The following is an 18,262-nucleotide window of genomic DNA, read 5'->3' as shown; positions in this document are numbered from 1 at the left end:
ACTCGCACAATTGCGCTCGCACCGATGCCAAGTAGAGGTTTCATAAAAGCCTTGCCTTTTGGCTCCGGGGAGCTGTCTAAATTTACGACTCACTGCTAAAGGTGCGTCCTATGTTGATCGATACGAGGAATCGTGCATGGCTAGTGACGGAATGAACCAGATATAGTGCTAATAGCCAGGCGCACTAGAGTAATATGTTCAGTTGTATCATTATTACCCCATTCTACCCTGACCCCCTGTTCTGCGTTAGCTGTTTGGGAACGGACGATGATCACCAGGAGGTATCTTCGGTGGTAAAATGAGTCGGTCGTCCCAGGGTTACTGTTTTTGCGGAATGCCCCCAGTGTGTCTACTTCTTCCTAGTTGTCTGTAGGCGAAACTTCCTATTTTCACAACGGAACATAATTTTTAGCGCGAAAACCTTTGAAATCTACCATCTAAAGGATATCTAACAGAATTTGGTGCAAATTAAATGTAGTGCAACGTAAACAATATGTGTGTTTCTGTGTGTCCAGCAAGTGTGAATCTCAGAAAATCTTTTATGTAATAGTTCTGTTGAGAACAATGAGGAGATTGGGTGATATTACAGCATCTAAATTAGACGTAGTGTTCTGAATAGCAGTGCAGGTTGTAGAGCTCGAAACATACATTTGGACTTATCGACCAGTGTTATTTTATTACAGATTGATACTATTCGTGTTTTTATGTTTAACATTAACTTCGAATAGGTTCGAAATTTCAATTTAGTGTAGTACACAAACTTCAAAAAAATACAATATAAAGGGCGCAATTGTAATTGTTTTAACAAAGTAGTTTTTAATGTCGAGGGATTTAAGTGCAACTACATATGTTTCTCTAGATTTATATTCGCTCGATTTGGATAGTAGGAGATGTTTTTATAAAACCTTTTTTTCATTAGACATATTGAATATGGTAGTGTTTAGAACGTTTTTCAAGCATGTGTATTGTACACAACAAGGCCGTTTATAAAAATCTGTATATCCTGTCGACTTGTGCTGTCGGATTAAGTGCTGGAGATAGGGTGTTTCAGGGAAGATACAGGATAAAAATTATACAGTGTCGATATGCAATTTAGAAATTCTTCATCTCCCCGCATGTGAGCGGGCCTTTTCAAGTATGTCTAGTTTATGTAATCTAGATTTGTGTTGTTTTAGGAAGCGCATTTGTTACCTGGTTTTATCGGATAATAATAACAGTAATAATAGCAACAACATGTTATTCCTGCAACACCGTTTAATTTCTTGTTGTCCATACGTTTCTAGATTAAGCTGAAATATTGGTAGCCGCAAGAATACAATAGTAAGACGCCGAAATGCCTACTACTCGTAAAGCCATAGAACTGGTCAATGTTGACCCCTGGGAAATGTCGACACTTCCGGACTGCCGCAAACTAGCCTCCGACATCATACGACGACAGGGTGTACGTTCTTTTACTGTGCAACACTTTCAGCTAGCGATGTTTTTCTCATGTTATGAGCTCTACTAGCACATCATGGGACAGGCCCAGGCTTGCAGTTAGTCCGACCGGCAAACGGTGGCAAAAAGATCACTCCAAGGCAGTGCATTAGAGTGCGTATCGAACAAAACTATGATTTACCAATGCTTGTATCAGCCCGTTCTTAAAAGCTTCAGATTCACAGAAAGCTCTAACCATACTAATTATCGGCTACTGATAAACTGGTCGTATGTTTTGGACAGCAAGACGTCAGCTTTTTTGAGGGTATATTGATATTTTAGTGTTCGGATCCAGGCCCCAGTGATAACAGAAAATTTTAGCCTGTATATAAGAGAATTACCGTATGTGAATTATTTAACCCAACTTGTTTGTTTAAAAACTTATTGATTTTAATATAGCTTCGGAGCTTATTGAGATACTAAGATGGTATTCATTCAAGCTTCAGCAGGCATCCTACATCTGGGTTACACCTGTGCTAGCAGTAAGAGGTAACTTTTAAAGGAAGCACAGAAGTCATCAACGTGTAACGTTTGTACGGTATCATAGAGAGCACAACTAGTAAAGGTATAATTTTATAACCTTTATGAATGAAATTCAACTTTTTTTTCGTGATTCGTTCAAAAATACAATATGCCATGTGCAGCGTGCGTAAAATCGGTTTGTCGGCTCCTCGCCTGCCAAAAGAAAGATTTTCTGTTTGCCACACGAGGCACGTTCTCATTGTGACCTTCGATACTCGAAAAAAAAAAAAAGATGTATATATACGTTAAAACTAAACGAGTTTACAGATAATCATTAGAAAAATCTGGCCCCATATGGTGGCCCTCAACTAGCTAGTTAGACAGAATTTTTTGCGCATTTGCCGCATGGGTTCGGCTAAGCGATAGAGTGATCTTTTAGTTTTTTTTTTTGTCTGTTATGAACAGTCGAAACATTTTGAAGATAAGATACCAAAACCGTGAGGCATTATAAAATAATAGTACTCGCCGATGAATTCGTCGTATCATATCAACATTACTAGTACAGTATCGTTCAGTGTACCTTTCTACCATTACCTCTCTATTGTCTACACAAAACGTGTTTCCATAATCATGGTGTTCTGAAAATCCGACAATTAACACAGTGCACTTCTATATAGATGTACACATATTTGTACATCAAAATATAAACAAATGATTATTATGATATTTGTATGAAAAGAGCAGACGAATATACTATTCGGATATAGCTGTCTTTAATGTGCGAATTTCGCAACCAGCATTTGTACTCGAATACGCCAATATACAGACGGAAGCTCCGCAATGCACTTCGTTGATCTCAATAACGCCACTTTAAAGGACTTCCTGTGGGAAACGATTGTTCTAGTTTTTCGGTTTTTTTGACGGAAAGTCGTAAAACCCGTAATGATTCGACCACATCGCAGAGCTGTTGTGAGAAGAGACATCTAACGTCCGGCCGCTGTTTCAAGCTGGCATCACCCGATGATAGTGTATTGAACAATCCGTTGCTATATCTTTTAAACGAATAAAACTCTTAATATAAGACGTACGTACTTTGGTGTATCGTATAAGATGCGGAATGGTCGATCGCTGGGGGGGGTCAGAAAAACGACAAAGACAAATTGCAGTAAGACAAATTGCAAAAAGTAAAATTGCATGGAAACTAAACTAGGTGCCCAGACATCTCACTTCGTCCTGTACTTAAAAGAGCAAACCTAGCTGGCATTATCGTTCATAATACTTTATCTAATCGTATTGAATCTTATGGCAATTTCACAGCGATTCGATGAAGCTTTCTTCATGTGTGACCTTCGGGATGCGGAGTATAAATGTCGATTGTGGAAAGAAAATCTGCCCCGTGTCACTCCATTCTACGCTGTCAAATCCAATCCTGATCCTCTATTTACCAGAGTTCTGTTCGAAAATGGCGTCAAATTTGACTGTTCGAACCAAGTAAGTACTATCCATCGAATATTATTTAATAACATTGACCCGATATAATCTAAATCAATAGGCAAAACTAGGTCATTCAAGATCGTTATTTCTTCTAACATTCTTCGAAAGCATCACTAGCTTATATGAGATGACCTAGTGCTATCTCTTTCGTTGCAATGCAGTCTGGGGTACGAAAGTCGATGAAGCCTCGACTGGCAGCTTCAGCTTTCTATTGAAATTTGAACAATTTCAAGAGCTATCGAGATTTTAAAAAAAGAAAAAACAAAAAAAGTGCTATTGTTCTATTCTGGTATAAACTATGGTCAATACCAGACAGCCGCCTCGTTGTCCTGAAATCATGTAGTAGCTTAGCTCCACTCACTAGTCTCCGCTACTCAATGCCGACTCTGTCCGTCGTATTCTCTGGTCGGTGACCCAGGACTCATGAGGCTGTGGTGGATAACGCCTCTACTAGAGACTCCCGTAAAAACAGTGAGGGTTTGTATTTGAGCATTTGCCTATGGTTGTGAACGGCAGTTGAACTGCATCCAGCCTTTGATGTGGCCGTCTGCGATTACCATGTAAGATAACCTGTTCATGCAACTCACGATCCAATGCAAGAATAAGTTACTAATGTAGTGTGAGAGCAGAGCGAAATAAGAATCACTACGACGTGGTTCTTGATTACCGCCCAACTAAGTTAAGTTGACCACGGTTCAGAGTTTTCTTCGTGGACTTTTCACATAAACGGCTTTCGGTGCATCCACTGAATGACTTTGCCGACGAAGTTCAATGATGAACTGTAATATTCGTAAGCTACCTTTCTTCCTGGGTTCACTGCAGATCGCCTGCAAGAAGCTCGAGTGACACTGTCCACGCAACGGTCTTCGACTTCAAACAGTGAAACAGCAACGAATATATAATACGTTATTTTTTGAACTATGAGATTAAAATTTCTCTTTTTTCATAAAGACGAGTTATTATAACATAGCAATAAGACATGTTTTAATAGGGATCGATGGGAAAGTATAATCTCATTGTGTCTTTATGTTATTCGTCTATACAGTTACACGTTGCTGATATGCACTACGACTGCACGGAGTACAGGCAATTTCGTGGATTTACTAACACCACTAACTTGCCTTACTCCCTGTGACGCGATGCGAACTCATTGGGCAAAATATAAGCTATAAATTCCTATTAAACTCAATTAGCGTTAAGAATATCGGTATAGTTAGGTTTTTTTTTATAGGTAATGCAATTTTACGATCAATCCTATGCTGTACCATCCACAGCGTGAGATTCGTTTCGTTCTGGACAACGTTCCGGGAGCTCGGGGGTCGGATATTGTTGTTTCGAATACCGCCAAATGCAGGAAGGATATCGCGTTCGGCTGTGAGGTTGGAGCGAATCTTATGACCGTGGATTCTGTTGAGGAACTAGAGAAAATCTTTCCCTATAAGGAGCAAGCCCTGTGAGTGGTGCACCTAGATATTTGTTTTCAGAATTAGGAGCAGTCTTACACTGACAAAGGGTACAGAGATTACGTAAATGTCGCTAGTAGTTAAATTAAGCAAATGCACGCATCGTTGATGATCATTCCAGAGAATTAGTGCACTCCCAGTGCGTATGTGAGCCTTTTCGTTGACTTCCAATAATATACACCGGCACCAAGACAAACGTGTGTACAGGCCGATTTCGCTATACTAGATCTTGAGTGTCGCAATGTCTCCGCTGTCAATCAGAGATCTTGGCGATAATCGGTAACACTGACCCTTGTGTTAGCAATAAACATTGACTGAAGGAAGTTGCTTAGATAATAAAATTGAAACTAATAAAATAGACTAGATAGACACTACCGAATTATGGTATTTTGCTATCTGACAAATTAGATTGGATAATTATAATTTTCATCGGCCTGCTTCCTCTTATCGAGCGAGGTCAATGTATAAAAACAGACATATCGAGCCTGGCAGCGGTGTCGAATTCGTGACACTTGGTACCGCCCGCAACAAGACTCAGTGTCAGCGATATTTGATAATATCGACTAACAATTGCAAAAAAAAAAGCGGTGTTTTAAGAATATATCCCTGTTCGACGTGTACAGATGAGGCAAATTTACAGATATTCTGATGTACGACTATTCGACCTTAAGTGTATTCGTCATCATTGGTAATCGATAAGTGGTTTTCACTATTTACTAAGCTTATATCTTTGATAGTCACACATACAGCCACCGCAGTTTCAAGTTAATATTATCCAGCATTGCTACTTTCTGTTTACTATCAACGTATAGTAGAGCTAAAGAAACGGAGTAGTGCTAGACTATTACGTGAACTGTACTCGTTACGTTTTTTCGATAACTTTCTGATTTCACAGAAATTAGTAATTCAGCTAGTGCTCTGTTGACTATGTTGAAATGTTCGCGCCGATGGATCAGGTAGTGATTTTTCGCAGTGTGCTAATTCGTCTACAGGGCAGCGAGCATACGAGCAAGATCACGTTCAATCGGAAATTTGGCGCCGGGCCCGAGCTCGTGAGCAAGATCCTCCGAAAATGTCAGGAACTCGAGCTGAACGTTGTTGGCACCCAGTAAGTAGTAACGTTTCAATTATATAGAGGACCGATATTTGGCCCCGTGCAGGTCGTCTAACTAAACGTTAGCTATTGTATGTTTGGAAGCATACGGTCCGTCAGACATCTACTATTAGACATCATATCGTGCTCAACGTATCAAATTGTAAGTTTTCTAGTAAAGGTAATTTGTCGAGGAAGAAATGGGCATTTTTAATTTCACTCTAGCTATTTGTCGTAAATAACATGTGGAATTAAATAAAATAAATGTATATTGTTTGCGTATATTTCGTTCTTTCCGATTTTAAAAGCTTCCACGTGGGCTTAGGATTCGATTCACCGCTCATCTATGACGAGTCAATCCGACGCTCTAAGCAGGTATTCGACGAAGCTAATAACATGGGCTTCAACATGCGCATCCTTAATATCGGCGGGTCGTTTCCGGGAGGTGTACGAAAAAGGAAACAGTTTCTTCAAGTAAGTTGCACCGGTATCTTCGGGAAGAAAGAACCGAAAATGCGAACGTCGGGCCATAGATGTTTAAAAAGGCACAATCGAATATGCCTGAACCATATTATATTATAGAAGTGTATTAAATGCATACAAAAAAAACGTATGTATGTATATGTATATACGTTTGTATATAGGCGGCGGCTGTAATTGAAAATTCACTGGCGCGAAACTTCCCGGTCGGCTGTGGGGTTCAAATCATCGCAGAACCTGGCCAATTCTTCTCTACGTCCGCGTGGATTCTCTGCGCTAAAGTAGTTGCTGTCAAGGATTGCGTTATTGATGAAGTGCATCCTGGTGAGCATAAAAACTATGAATGTTGAGTCTCAACACTTAGTGAAACGGCGTTCCCATCTAAATGATAGTCTTTCAATATTTATTCCTATTTAGCCCTATTCAGCGCACATGCACCCTATCGTATAATGGATCGAGCCTAAAACTTAGATAGCTGTATAAGTCGAGCGATGCAGAAGTCGCCTAATGATGCATAGGTTCGAAGTTTATTTTGATACATTTAGGCTGGTAATATCCACGGCACGTTTTACCGCAAGTGACCGTTTTCTACTACTGATATTGTTGCAGCATCTACGTCAACAGATCTAAAGGGACGCATGGCAAGAATGCAGCCCGTCTATAAAACATTCAACCGGTTATCAGAATCACACTCTGAAAAGCATGTGCAGGATGTGGTTGATGAGGACACTATTGAGGACGAACATCGCGGTGGGTTTACATTTTGGTTTAGTCGATATTTGTAGATATGAACCAACTCTAATACCACTTACGAATAAGACAACTAAACAAGTTGCACCTAAAAGCAGGGCTTGGCAAATACTGTCTCCACTTGCAGTTGTTATCATCCGTAACGTTTTCCTCAACGAGTCGCGTTTCAACGCAATCCCGCGTGCTACATTGCCTCTCCTTGATCTGCGCTATTATCGCTTAGAGACGGACGAAGAGCTCGCCAATGTGGGGCACCCTGAACCTGATGCTAAAACCGTCCTTTGGGGAGCGACCTGCAACCCCTTCGACCAGATCGTAGAATGGGACCATGCGATTGACATCAAGTGTGACCAGTGGATCCTCATAGACAATATGGGAACGTATTCGAGGTGTATTTCTGTTTTTTAAGCAAATTCAACAATCAGTATGCGTTTGACCTTTTCATCGCTAAAGAAGCACAATCTCTTTTTTCAATTTCTTTCCCACGCATTTCAAAGAAATATGGTCACACAGAATTATTCTTGCCATTAGCACTATGCGGCAGCTGCTAATATATCTTGTTTTACCTCTGGCATTTTGCAGGGCGTTCCAATGTGGGTTCAATGGTTTTGGCACTCCACCGGTTTATTATCTTGGCCAGTCTGCCCATCATGCTGCCTGAGTAGGAGGCCTGGTTTGTAAACGTGATCCGAGAAGTTACTCGTTTCAAGACGACGTGAGAAGTCCCGTGCACCATTTTTTATTAATCTGTCTAAAAATGGCCATCTTAAGATCTTAGGATTTACTTCGTAAAACATGAGCATTTCTTGTCTTATGTCTCATATGTGTTCTCGCTGATAATATTTGTCAGTATAATAATAGGGTCTCCGTTCGTTCTACGTACGTCCGTTTGGCGTCAACTAAGGACAAAGTCGATGCATTTATGTCTGTTTATTCAACCTTGTGCTTAATAACATCTCTGGAATCGAGAGAACACATCTGCCCCGGACTTTAACCCTTGTTCGAGGAGATTAGAAATATAAGTGAAATAGGAAGTTCTACATTCTTTCCCATCTCACTGTTATCAGTCTATTATAACGGATGATTAAACTTGAAAAGCGTCCGCAAATCCAATAAATACAATTTGTGTAAGGTAGTTAATTTTCTGTAATCTGCCAGAAAACTTCGTAGGCTCGTGAAATTACTTATGCGTGTAAGGCAGAACACTTAGTCTGATGGTTAATATCGATACTTAGATAGACGTTATCGTCATAGTCGCTGCTGTTCTTGTGAATACCTGAAGACTCAGAGAGAAAACACTCACAGGATCAATAAGATCACCAGGCTGCACCTGAACGAAGTGTGCGAAATTTTCGCCGATGAACCGTTGCCATAGGCGGATTAAGCTGTCAATAATTTCTATGAAATCGATAAGAAAATTTTGTGTAAAAATGCATATGAAATGGGAGCTCGTAAACAGACAAAGTCTATATTAGTGATATACAACTCTCTATAATATACCCTGTAATACTCAACAAATATATTCCAAAAAACTATAAACGAAACGATTACTATGTGTATTTCTTACTGTTTAGAGTCGATTTACTGGAGGCATTTCGAAGGATTTGTTAAGGACAAGTATGAAAAAAATAAAGCTCGCAGAAAACATATGATATTTTACTCTACAAAATATGAACTATTAATTCAAGGTTGCCTTAAAAGGACAAAAATGTGCAGTTGAATAAATCGGATTTTAAATTGTTGGCGTACGCGAGCCCTTAAACATAATGCGGTATGTTTCTATTACGGAATTCCATATTTGGTTTGCCAGAAAGAGTAATTACTATTATAATTTTTAAATGTGAATGTAGGTTTTGCCTTGCGCAGCTGGTGCAATAAAGGATCAACGAGTTGATCTGAACGCTCTAGCATAAGTAACATATGAGTACGTCTCAAAAAAAAAGGCTATTTATTGTATATGTCTATTTTTCGTAATTTAGAAAGACAACTCCAACCAAGAACGACTCGTCATCAGTTACGCTTATGGAGTAAATATAAGGTATATTTTATATACGGATATCACGACACAAACTCTTTCCAATGAGCCCGCGGCATACTTGTGCTTTCTGCATCATAGCCGGTATCCTCCAGTTCATTTCCTAATAGATGGTTTCATCAGGCATCACTGACTATGCGAATTATTGGACCTCTAGTATAGTTCGCTTGTCTACCATTGTTCAGATTCTGCAATGTCACAGTGGAGAAGGTTAGTCCAGAAGGCTGCTAAGACAACCCTGAGTTCTACAACAAAACATGTGAGCCTTTTCTGCACTTTTCCTCATCAATTGAAAAGCTTCGTCACCATTTTAATGCCCGTACAGTAAATGTTTTACGTCTGCTGAAAGCCAACGCCGACTTATGGGCCGTGGAAAGAAACATCTTCAACGTTTGAAACGGTCATTTAATATTTTGAGGGTCTTGATTTTGAATCCGTTAAAAGTAGCAGTAAAACAAAGTGCACTAAACATTTAAGGAAGGAAGACCAAAGAGTCTCAAACTGTTAAGTGGTTCGTTTACAACTTTTAAAAAAGACGTTTGCCTCACCCTCTTATAATCAATAGAGCCGACAGGAGGCTGATATAAAAAATCAAGTCTGAAATAACCATTGCTCTCACCCGGCGATTAAATATGAGACCTCACGTTTGTGTGCTCAGCATTCTTTCTCCCTACTTCTGGGCTGCCGCGGCGATCGAAATGACAAGCCACTCATAAAGTTTCGTATCTTACTATAATACGCTAGTTAGGCGACTCACCGGAACAACAGAATCGCCTGTAGCCGAGTCGTCCGACGAACGTACCGTAGTAAAAGCGTTGTCAAGCTCAAGCGAATCCCAGTTTTTGTTGACGAGCAGACAACGGAAGGCAGCTTCGAAGTTTTTACGGGTCACTCGTAAAAACGAAGACGGTATTCCCGAAAGCGTCAACTGAATACAGCTTTTACATTTTTCCACCTCCTAATCAACCGGTGAAACATCATTAAACGGTCAATGGCATTTGTCAGCTTTAACCACTAACCAGCTCTTCAGTTTGGGCTTGCTTTTCTCGTAGTATTAATTCCGTGTGTCCGTTTATCAGAAGACGCCCATTTCATAGACAAGAAACCTCAAGAAAGGACCAGTAACTGTTAGTGAGCTTAAATGGCTCCAACAACCATCGGCACGTTATTCTGTTTGCGCCGTATCGTATACGAACATTTCAATCGTGTTCAGGTTCTCACGCATTGCATTTCTATGCCTAAGATCAATTGAAGTTGTTAACAGAATCATGGGTACAGTTCAAGTCTCATGTACCACGATTTCTCACCTGAGGTTCTTCTGAGCACGTTGCAATAAGGTAACTCATAATCTGTAAATATAGGGATCCATTTACTAGAACGGGAATAGCTAACATGACGTATCATTTTTAATTTGTCGGATTAATTTGTCAATCGGTAAAGGTGTATCTCGATGCATCATGGTGTAAATTTAGAGAGTGATTAGTCAACGTATTCAAGTTAAAGCATATCAGCGAGCTGTTAAATCGCTCTTTAACTTAAACTAAACGTATCGCATAAAACACTAATCGGATAACATATTGATTATTAGTGTTAAGATAAGCTAGCACCCAAAAGAGCCCAAGCCTACCCCAGGCGTAGACAGTGAATGCTGAATTAGGTGGTCGAAATTCGTAGATAGCGGGCCCAACACATTGAAGTAAATCCAATAGCAAATCGTTCTCGGAGGCCTCTAACAAGCTCCAATCTATAACGCTTGATATTCTTAAATGATATACTTTTTTGAATACGAACCTTTTCAGCTATTTCCTGGTATGCGGCCTTATACTGAGGCGGTAACAGACGAAGTAAGAGGAGAATTGCATCTGTTAATTTCCCATACAATGATTCCATTGAAATTATTACTTGTACAGATTAGTATACGACTACGCGCAGCTCGGTGTAACAACGAGCAAATTTTGATTTGAGGTAATTTTCATTCGTAAAAACGATGTGTATAGCATTTTGTAGTAGGGAGCTGGACACAATTCGTAATAACGTTGAAAAGTTTATCTAACGATCAGAATGGCATTTAGCAGCAGGGATAAGCCATGAAAGAAGCCTAATCTACATGCCTGCCAAGGAAAAAGGATACCGATCGCATAGAGTCCAATTTGACCTAATATGCTGCAATGGTATGTTACGGAACTTCACTTTTAACCTCGTTATAACACTGGAAATTGAAGGAGCTGGCAAATAATCACGATCGAAACAGCTTTACAGTGAAGCTTTTTAAAACCCTGGGTATACCTGAATGTACCCAATGCCAGCGGACAAATTTTGTTTGCTGGCCCACTCGAAGCAAAGGTTGCGCGGCTGCTTTTCAGGTGCTTCCTTCCAAAATGGAAGAACTTTGTCGATCTTCGAGCACAATTCCAGTTGCAGCTCCTCCAAGGGGTTAGCCTAGAAAAAAATAACATAAATATAAATAAAAAAAATAAATTATTATGACATCAATTCTGGGGCGATATTCCATAAAAATCAGTAATAAAGCCCCTTGAAAGATCAGACTCTTCTTTGCTCGAACTCAGTCTTAATGATCAAGAGTAACATCTCGAGTAGGGGTGAGTTTATCAATAATGAATCACGCATACAAATAATCTGCCACGTGGGCATCGACGTATTTCAGAAAAATACCAATTAGACAAGAAAACACGCTAAGTTTACCGGCGGCAAGCAATCGTATGAAACAGTCAGTTGCTGCAAAGAAAAATTGGAAGGTAATTACTTTTCTATTATTTTTTTAGGTTTTCGATATTTATGTTCCTTTCTTCTAGCTACAATCATAGCAATGTTACTAGTAAAAATCTGCGCGTTAACAATGTACAAGTAATTCGGGTAAGGTCATAGCCTCTTGTTTAACCATAAACTTTGTTGCCGGTTTTATCCCCATAGGACACATGGAAATCGATGCCGCCATACACGTGTAAATTATATTATTATGTATGAAAAACATGATTACCTGTTCCCTTGAAGAACTTTCCTGAATGCTGGAGTTCTCGAAACATTTCCGACATTGTTCGAAATTCACTGGGACGAAGACATTCTGATGATCGTCAAAAAATAAGAGAAGTTGCGTCAACCAAAAAACATCTACTTTTTAGTGGTGTTTCTTCACAGAATGTATTGCTTCATTGCTAGAGAAAAGAACGGTTCTGTTATAGCAAACTCTATTATTAAACAAAAAGAACACTGCAGAAGGACCAGTTATGTTCAGGTAAAGAAATTTATGTAGGACGTACCCTGTAGATAGGATGATTCAATAGCCGACATCGTCGCGCCATAACCTCTTTGTACGACAACTAGATAAAAAGTCAAAGTAAGCAATGCCCTCATCATAACTGCACTATAGACAAGAAGGTGTCGACACCAAGCTAATATTACTTAATAACATGAGATTTCATGAATATCGACGAGTTTTTTTTTGTAACTTTTTGTAAATTTGACCGGTGAAACGATTCGCTATAATGATGATGATTATCAGAGCTTTCAAAGCTATAGTAAGTAGGCAGCTAAATCGCGAGCTGAAGTAAAATATCACCGATTCAGCTCTCTTACACACGCACATGCGAGTAACTGATGAAGAACGTTTTGTGTAGCCTTAATATCTTGTCGTATACATACACTGGGCAGACAAGAGCGCAGCTTTTTAGAGGCCTGGTCAACGGAGTAGTCAGCCCAAAGGAAAAGGTTATCGAAGCACGCATTGCACATTGACGCTGCTTGCTATAAGAAACGAAATAGATGAGTGGGTTTATGTGGGTTAAAACGAAGTTATAGAGAATAACACGAAGTTTAATGAGCATTCTTATATTATAGGATCTTTGAGGCTTTACTGATTTATAGGTTGGAAGTGTTCATGTTGAACAATATAACTAGTCACGTGAGAAGCTCACGTTCTAGGCTCACAAGAAACCATTCGTTTTAAAAATGGTATGTTAAATTTTTTTGTCATTTATAACACGTGTAGAGGCTGAAGATGTTGCGAAATGCCAGTAACTAGATCTTTGTTCGGGGCAAATGATTTAGACGAGTGAGATATTTGTTGCGTTTTATAAAACGTTTCTTAAATTATAACTTGGCAAAATAATACAGACTGAAGGAAAATTGCGCGGATAGTTTGGGGTGGGCCTATATCGATCATTATATTCGGACAAACGAAGCAAGGTGTCATCGATGGTTAACTGGATAAAGTAACTGCAGGAACTAGCTTCAAGCCAGCCTAATGGAGATATATAGATGCTTGCATATGTAAAAAGTCAGATAAAAGTAAAGCTCTTTATATCACATGTCTACGATTGTCTTTGAAAGAAATTGCGCTAATCATTTAACCGTACCCCATCTGAAGAGTTACCATAGATTACAACAATATAACAAGCGAACGTATCACGTTCGGGATAACCACCGATAATAACCAATCAGGAATAATTAATCGTACCAGAACTATCAATATTCAGCATACGGTTGAATTGGTCTTGATTGACAAAATAGTTTTTCTCTGTTTCACATATAAAATAGAACCTTTGAATGCGTCAGTATTTGGGTCTTTTAGAATTCAGCGTGACACTGCCCACCAAGGCATCATGAACGCCTATGTTAGACAAATAATGGTCTTCGATTTAATTAACTTTGCATCGTTTTCTTCAACCACGATCACACTTCTTCCTTGAAAAAAAAAAGCTTTCGTTCCAACTTTTCTCAACGTCTGACTCGTTCGTACAAAGCCATTGATGGCCCATATAAGTCTACCACAACCCACGTTAAAAAAATCTCAGAGCTAAATGTCTAGTTTTCATAGAAAAACGTTATTTACTTGGCTGAAATGTTCCTCGCAGGCTTCGCGATATGCTTCTCTAAGAAGCTCATAATCGTAGTTATACTTGAAGTCTTTATAGACTCTGCCACCAAATGACGACGTCAATACTGTCACCTTATGGCCAACACGAATGCAGTTCCGCCTCGCCTGTATTACCTGTGGTACCTCAAAACCGAATTAGATGCACAGAATATTATGGAGACATGTTGTTCGCAAAATAATAAAAGCTATCTTTAGACATTATCTCTATAAGATCCTCCTATTAGACTACATTGTCAAAAGGTAGGCAGATACGTGTGCCTCAGTGATACCTCGTCAAACGTTGTACCAACGTCCTTGACACCGTTCCGCGCAAGACAGTCGTCACAATCAATATAGGCCTGTAGCGACTGTAATCGGAAACACACCAATTCTCTATTAGCACCTATGTGAATTAATTAGTTGTTTTTATTTTATCGCGCAATCACTGTAATGCGGTGTCGTACATATTGCTGACGATACTAGACTAGCTATCCTTAGCTTCTCAGCCAAGGATTATAATTACCCCATACAAGTTATTACGTTCTTTTTAGAGCACGAGTGCTTAAGCTGTTTTTCAAATTCAGCAGTACAAATTAATAGGAAAAAGCACTATTTAAATGTGTGCACGAAAAAAACATTTGTATTTTACATATTAACTGCCCATGTATTAAAACGACATACCCTTCTCTCCGGCAGAGATGATGATCGACACAGCCTTCGAAGTTGTTCCTTTAAATCAATCTAATTTTTTACAGTATTTATTACTACTGTTATTGTTATTATTATTATCTACCGTCAGAATCTTTTATGTTTAGTCAGTCGTTATGCAACATTAGAAAAATGGAGCTCCCTTACCATTGGCCGACAGTCGAATGTCATTCGGTAAACGAGCTGTAAAGTGATGTATAAGAAAGCAGAGTAAGTCTCCATAGTCTTAAGATATTTTTAAGACGGAACCTGTATCCTAAACGTAAGTCTGTTCCGTGTTATATTAGCCCAAGAACATGTGGCTCCGCAAATGAGGTCTTCCGTTGGTTAGCCCCTCTTGTGAGACTAATCACTCGCATAAAATAACATTGAATGCTCTTTGCTAGCAGAAACCAACTGCTTTATTATAATATAGTAACAATAATACTAATGAGCGTACTTTATCTGCTTCCTCTGTGAGCTGGTCGACCTTGCCGCTCCAACGTAAAACGCAGTTTCGACATTGTCTCTCGGAAACGTTGTACTGAAAATCAAGATAGAGGCGTTTTTCAGTGACAAGAACGTACAGATGTTTCTACGTGGAACGAGTAGTTGCTTTAAGCGGTTTTTCTGGTAGTGAAAATTAAATAGATATATTCGGTTGTTTCCACCATCGAGGAAAGCAATTAAGAAGCCAAGCATGCTGGCAGACTTACATAGAATATTTCTCTACATATGTATTATATCTTCTAGGTTCTATATAAAGTATTCAAAAACGTTGCTTCTAATGAATGTTCATTGATATTAACTTACAATGCTGTTACTATATCGATAGGAACATTGAACGGCAGCCTTCTGTCGTAACTGATCCAGAGAGGGTCTCGGAGTCGTTTGGTACTCGTTGCTGTTCACCAGTTGAGGGCCGAAGCACAACAAACACCAGACTGTTAGCAGGACAGTTATATTAGCCTGATCACTTACAATGACCAAAAGTGACAATACCATTCTGCTTGTTGAAAGAAATGTAATTGCAGGTGAACTTTCCTATGACTAAACACCAAATGGCTTCTGCCTAGAACAAAAAATTTCATCCATCCAGTAGAAATACCGCAATTCAAGTGAGCTTTATCCTCGACTACGAGCAATTGAAGCGACATTACTTTGCTTAACTGACCTTTATTGTGATCAGAACTTTAACGTAAACATTATATGGTTCTCAGTAAACAGTATGTAAGGCATAGTCTTAACGAGTTCAAATGTTCGAACTTCTAACGGCATCTGACCAAAGAAGGCTTCCGCCAACATTAAATAGTTCATGTGGCTAAAGACCACAAATTCGATAGATCCTGTATTCGTCAAAATCACTACTGAACTGTTGTTATCTGTTGCTTTGTCCCTATCAATTGTTAAGTCCTAATCCCGTAAAAGTTGTTTACTGCGCCTTATCGTATTTCATGATAAAGAAAAAAAAAACAGGCTACAAAATGTTACACGGAATTCTGCGTATCTGTTACGTTGCAGTTTTTTTTTCTTCTTGGCGTCTCCGTAAAGCAAAAAACGGATCGATATTTTGCTAAATACCTATAGGGTCATTTCGGCACCGCAGTAGTATTTCTTCCGCACTACCCTATCATCGCAACAGAAGCAGGCTAAACGCCCACTACAAATTTCAAACACTTCCTCATATCCGTTTACGATTGTTAGAAAACGACAAGGACAGTCATGATAGTCTGTCACATTCGAACGGGTTTTCTCGGCGAGCTTCAAAAGTAGGATTGGCTCAAGGCCTAGGCACCACTAGTCAGACTAATAGCTCTCGCCAACGCTCTCCACTTGAGCAGCTGAGTACATTGGGTTCACGCGAGTGGACACTGACCAGCGAGAGAGTTCGTTGTTTCGAGCTAGCGTAGCTTCGACGCAGAACAACTGAAGTGCGACCAAGGGGAGGCAATGAAAAGGTAACACGTAAACTACTTATTCTCTTTACCTAGAGCCTATTCTCATTGAACGGAACGGCACACGGCAACAGTATCTTCAATTAAGTAGCATCTATATTTCAATAAGAAAGTTTGGTTCGGTAAGGTGTCAGACGATAGGCCTTTCTCTGGAATTTTATATACGATGTGTTTCGCTATGCGACCAAAATTAAGTAACCGATTTTTATACCATGAAAGCTGTATAAATAATTATAGATGTAATATACGGTATAACATCATAAAACGTCATTATAGCCGAAATTTTTTGGAAATTCCCTAAAAAATTGCTTGATATTTTTTTCAGCCACAAATATCACCTATCTTGAAGAAAGTGATTCCCACAGATTTACCTGAGGGTTGATTTGTAGGTACATTCGTAGACACTTAATGGATGTTAATACAAACCCGCCTAAGGTTTACATTATCTATGCGTAAATAGTTTTTTCTACCTTTATTTGGCCCAAAGTTTGTCATCTTTTCGACCCAGCCAGCATCTCATTTTGAAAGGAGCATACAAAGCCACAGTAATACGTTATCACATATTCCTTAACTTGGACCTTATTTTGCAGCACAAAAGCTTGATAATCGGATCAATGACGTTTCTTACACCGATCAAGTCTAGCAGCTAGAACAAAGCTCAGACCCGCCCCATTCATTCTATTAGATGCACTGGCGTCATCGAGAAAGAGGGCTGACGAGTGAAATATGCTGACAGAGTACTCCCGATCGATATACATGCATCACTTGGTTTTTCTGAAATATAGAGTTATTACTATTATCTAGATTGTCTCAGTTGGTCCTAAAACGCAATAAAGTTTATACAGCCATAAGTAGTGTATTCTGACCTTATATACACCGTAAAGTATCTTGCGTCGCATTGTGGTATAAGTGCAACCAATCTTGAAAAGACAACTAAAATCTGTGTGCAGGTACTGACATTACACCCGATATAGCGTATACCGCACACATACACACATTAGTAACTGTTGAATGATACTTTATTGTTGTGCTGACACAAAAAGAAGCCAATGATTTGCATTCCTAACTGCGTTTCTGTTATGTAAATATTAACTATTTACTAACCAATATAATTTTATATGGACACTAAGAATCTGTATTTTTATTAAGCGTTTATTTCCATCTTTCGATATCCGAGTGTATTCTGTTTTTGCAGCATTATGCTTTCTGAAAATAGGTCTTCGTAGCGAGTTTACCTATATTTTTAGTATTCCGAGTATATATTTCGTTTTTCAAGTCACGATCTGTTTATAATGTCTCACTAAAGCCCTACACATTTTCTATACACAAAAATATTACATAGTTGGTCATTCAGTCACTTAATATATATACATGCTCCAGCTAGGTTTTGACATAAAGCCTAGCTGGAGCTTTTTTTCCTCTTACTTTAATATACATTATATACAATATATATACAATATAGAAAATAATTAGTCCCAAATAGAAAATAATTTA

The 18,262-nt window shown here is 39.0% G+C and overlaps 2 protein-coding genes and 2 long non-coding RNA genes across 18 annotated transcripts; 3 read left to right on the top strand and 1 right to left on the bottom strand.

Moving 5' to 3' along the window:
* Positions 1-8,765, top strand: LOC111261021 (ornithine decarboxylase). Of its 3 annotated transcripts, none has more exons than XM_022834179.2 (10): positions 13-101; positions 1,284-1,441; positions 3,256-3,429; positions 4,707-4,885; positions 5,869-6,003; positions 6,297-6,462; positions 6,633-6,792; positions 7,078-7,218; positions 7,346-7,607; positions 7,801-8,765. In XM_022834179.2, exons 2-10 carry the CDS (start codon positions 1,334-1,336, stop codon positions 7,877-7,879), a joined length of 1,404 nt encoding a protein of 467 aa, XP_022689914.1. In that variant the 5' UTR covers positions 13-101; positions 1,284-1,333; the 3' UTR covers positions 7,880-8,765. The 3 variants fall into 3 exon arrangements, with proteins under 3 accessions (XP_022689917.1, XP_022689914.1, XP_022689915.1); XM_022834180.2 differs by lacking the exon at positions 13-101 and adding an exon at positions 143-369; XM_022834182.2 differs by lacking the exon at positions 1,284-1,441 and having other exon boundaries at positions 1-101.
* Positions 8,766-9,238: 473 nt separating this feature from the next.
* On the bottom strand, positions 9,239-15,947 carry LOC111261022 (uncharacterized). 13 transcript variants are annotated; one of them, XM_022834183.2, is made up of 15 exons: positions 15,627-15,947; positions 15,274-15,357; positions 14,982-15,017; positions 14,808-14,867; positions 14,417-14,494; positions 14,103-14,270; positions 12,914-13,015; positions 12,532-12,591; positions 12,252-12,335; positions 11,957-11,989; positions 11,540-11,692; positions 11,045-11,077; positions 10,561-10,602; positions 10,011-10,211; positions 9,239-9,441 (listed from the first exon to the last, which is right to left on the bottom strand). In XM_022834183.2, exons 1-15 carry the CDS (start codon positions 15,816-15,818, stop codon positions 9,373-9,375), a joined length of 1,395 nt encoding a protein of 464 aa, XP_022689918.1. In that variant the 5' UTR covers positions 15,819-15,947; the 3' UTR covers positions 9,239-9,372. The 13 variants fall into 13 exon arrangements, 11 of the variants coding, with proteins under 11 accessions (XP_022689918.1, XP_022689919.1, XP_022689920.1 ...); XM_022834184.2 differs by having other exon boundaries at positions 14,103-14,261; XM_022834185.2 differs by having other exon boundaries at positions 14,808-14,855.
* LOC111261023 (uncharacterized) lies at positions 11,124-12,311 on the top strand. The gene is made up of 3 exons (XR_002680720.2): positions 11,124-11,424; positions 11,919-12,009; positions 12,185-12,311. It is a non-coding gene; the product is annotated as an uncharacterized LOC111261023 (long non-coding RNA).
* A 46-nt stretch (positions 15,948-15,993) lies between the features above and the next one.
* Positions 15,994-17,619, top strand: LOC147753413 (uncharacterized). Its single transcript, XR_015311327.1, has 2 exons — positions 15,994-16,771; positions 17,359-17,619. It is a non-coding gene; the product is annotated as an uncharacterized LOC147753413 (long non-coding RNA).
* The last annotated feature ends 643 nt before the right edge of the window (positions 17,620-18,262 follow it).

This window comes from Varroa jacobsoni, unplaced genomic scaffold (assembly GCF_002532875.2).
Source record: "Varroa jacobsoni isolate VJ856 unplaced genomic scaffold, vjacob_1.0 scaffold_510, whole genome shotgun sequence".
Taxonomy (NCBI): Eukaryota; Metazoa; Arthropoda; class Arachnida; order Mesostigmata; family Varroidae; genus Varroa; species Varroa jacobsoni.
This window is presented reverse-complemented; position numbering and strand designations above follow the sequence as displayed.

What these genes read in the sequence shown, in the direction of transcription:
- LOC111261021 (XM_022834179.2), top strand. Translation starts at nt 1,334, where the DNA reads ATGCCTACTACTCGTAAAGCCATAGAACTGGTCAATGTTGACCCCTGG. An exon ending in CTGAACGTTGTTGGCACCCA is followed by an intron (nt 6,004 to 6,296) that starts GTAAGTAGTAAC and finishes CGATTTTAAAAG; the next exon opens with CTTCCACGTGGGCTTAGGAT. An exon ending in TATTGAGGACGAACATCGCG is followed by an intron (nt 7,219 to 7,345) that starts GTGGGTTTACAT and finishes CTCCACTTGCAG; the next exon opens with TTGTTATCATCCGTAACGTT.
- LOC111261022 (XM_022834183.2), bottom strand. Translation starts at nt 15,818, where the DNA reads ATGGTATTGTCACTTTTGGTCATTGTAAGTGATCAGGCTAATATAACT. An exon ending in TGCGCTCTTGTCTGCCCAGT is followed by an intron (nt 12,592 to 12,913) that starts GTATGTATACGA and finishes CTTTTTATCTAG; the next exon opens with TTGTCGTACAAAGAGGTTAT. An exon ending in CATACGATTGCTTGCCGCCG is followed by an intron (nt 11,693 to 11,956) that starts GTAAACTTAGCG and finishes ATTTTTTTCTAG; the next exon opens with GCTAACCCCTTGGAGGAGCT.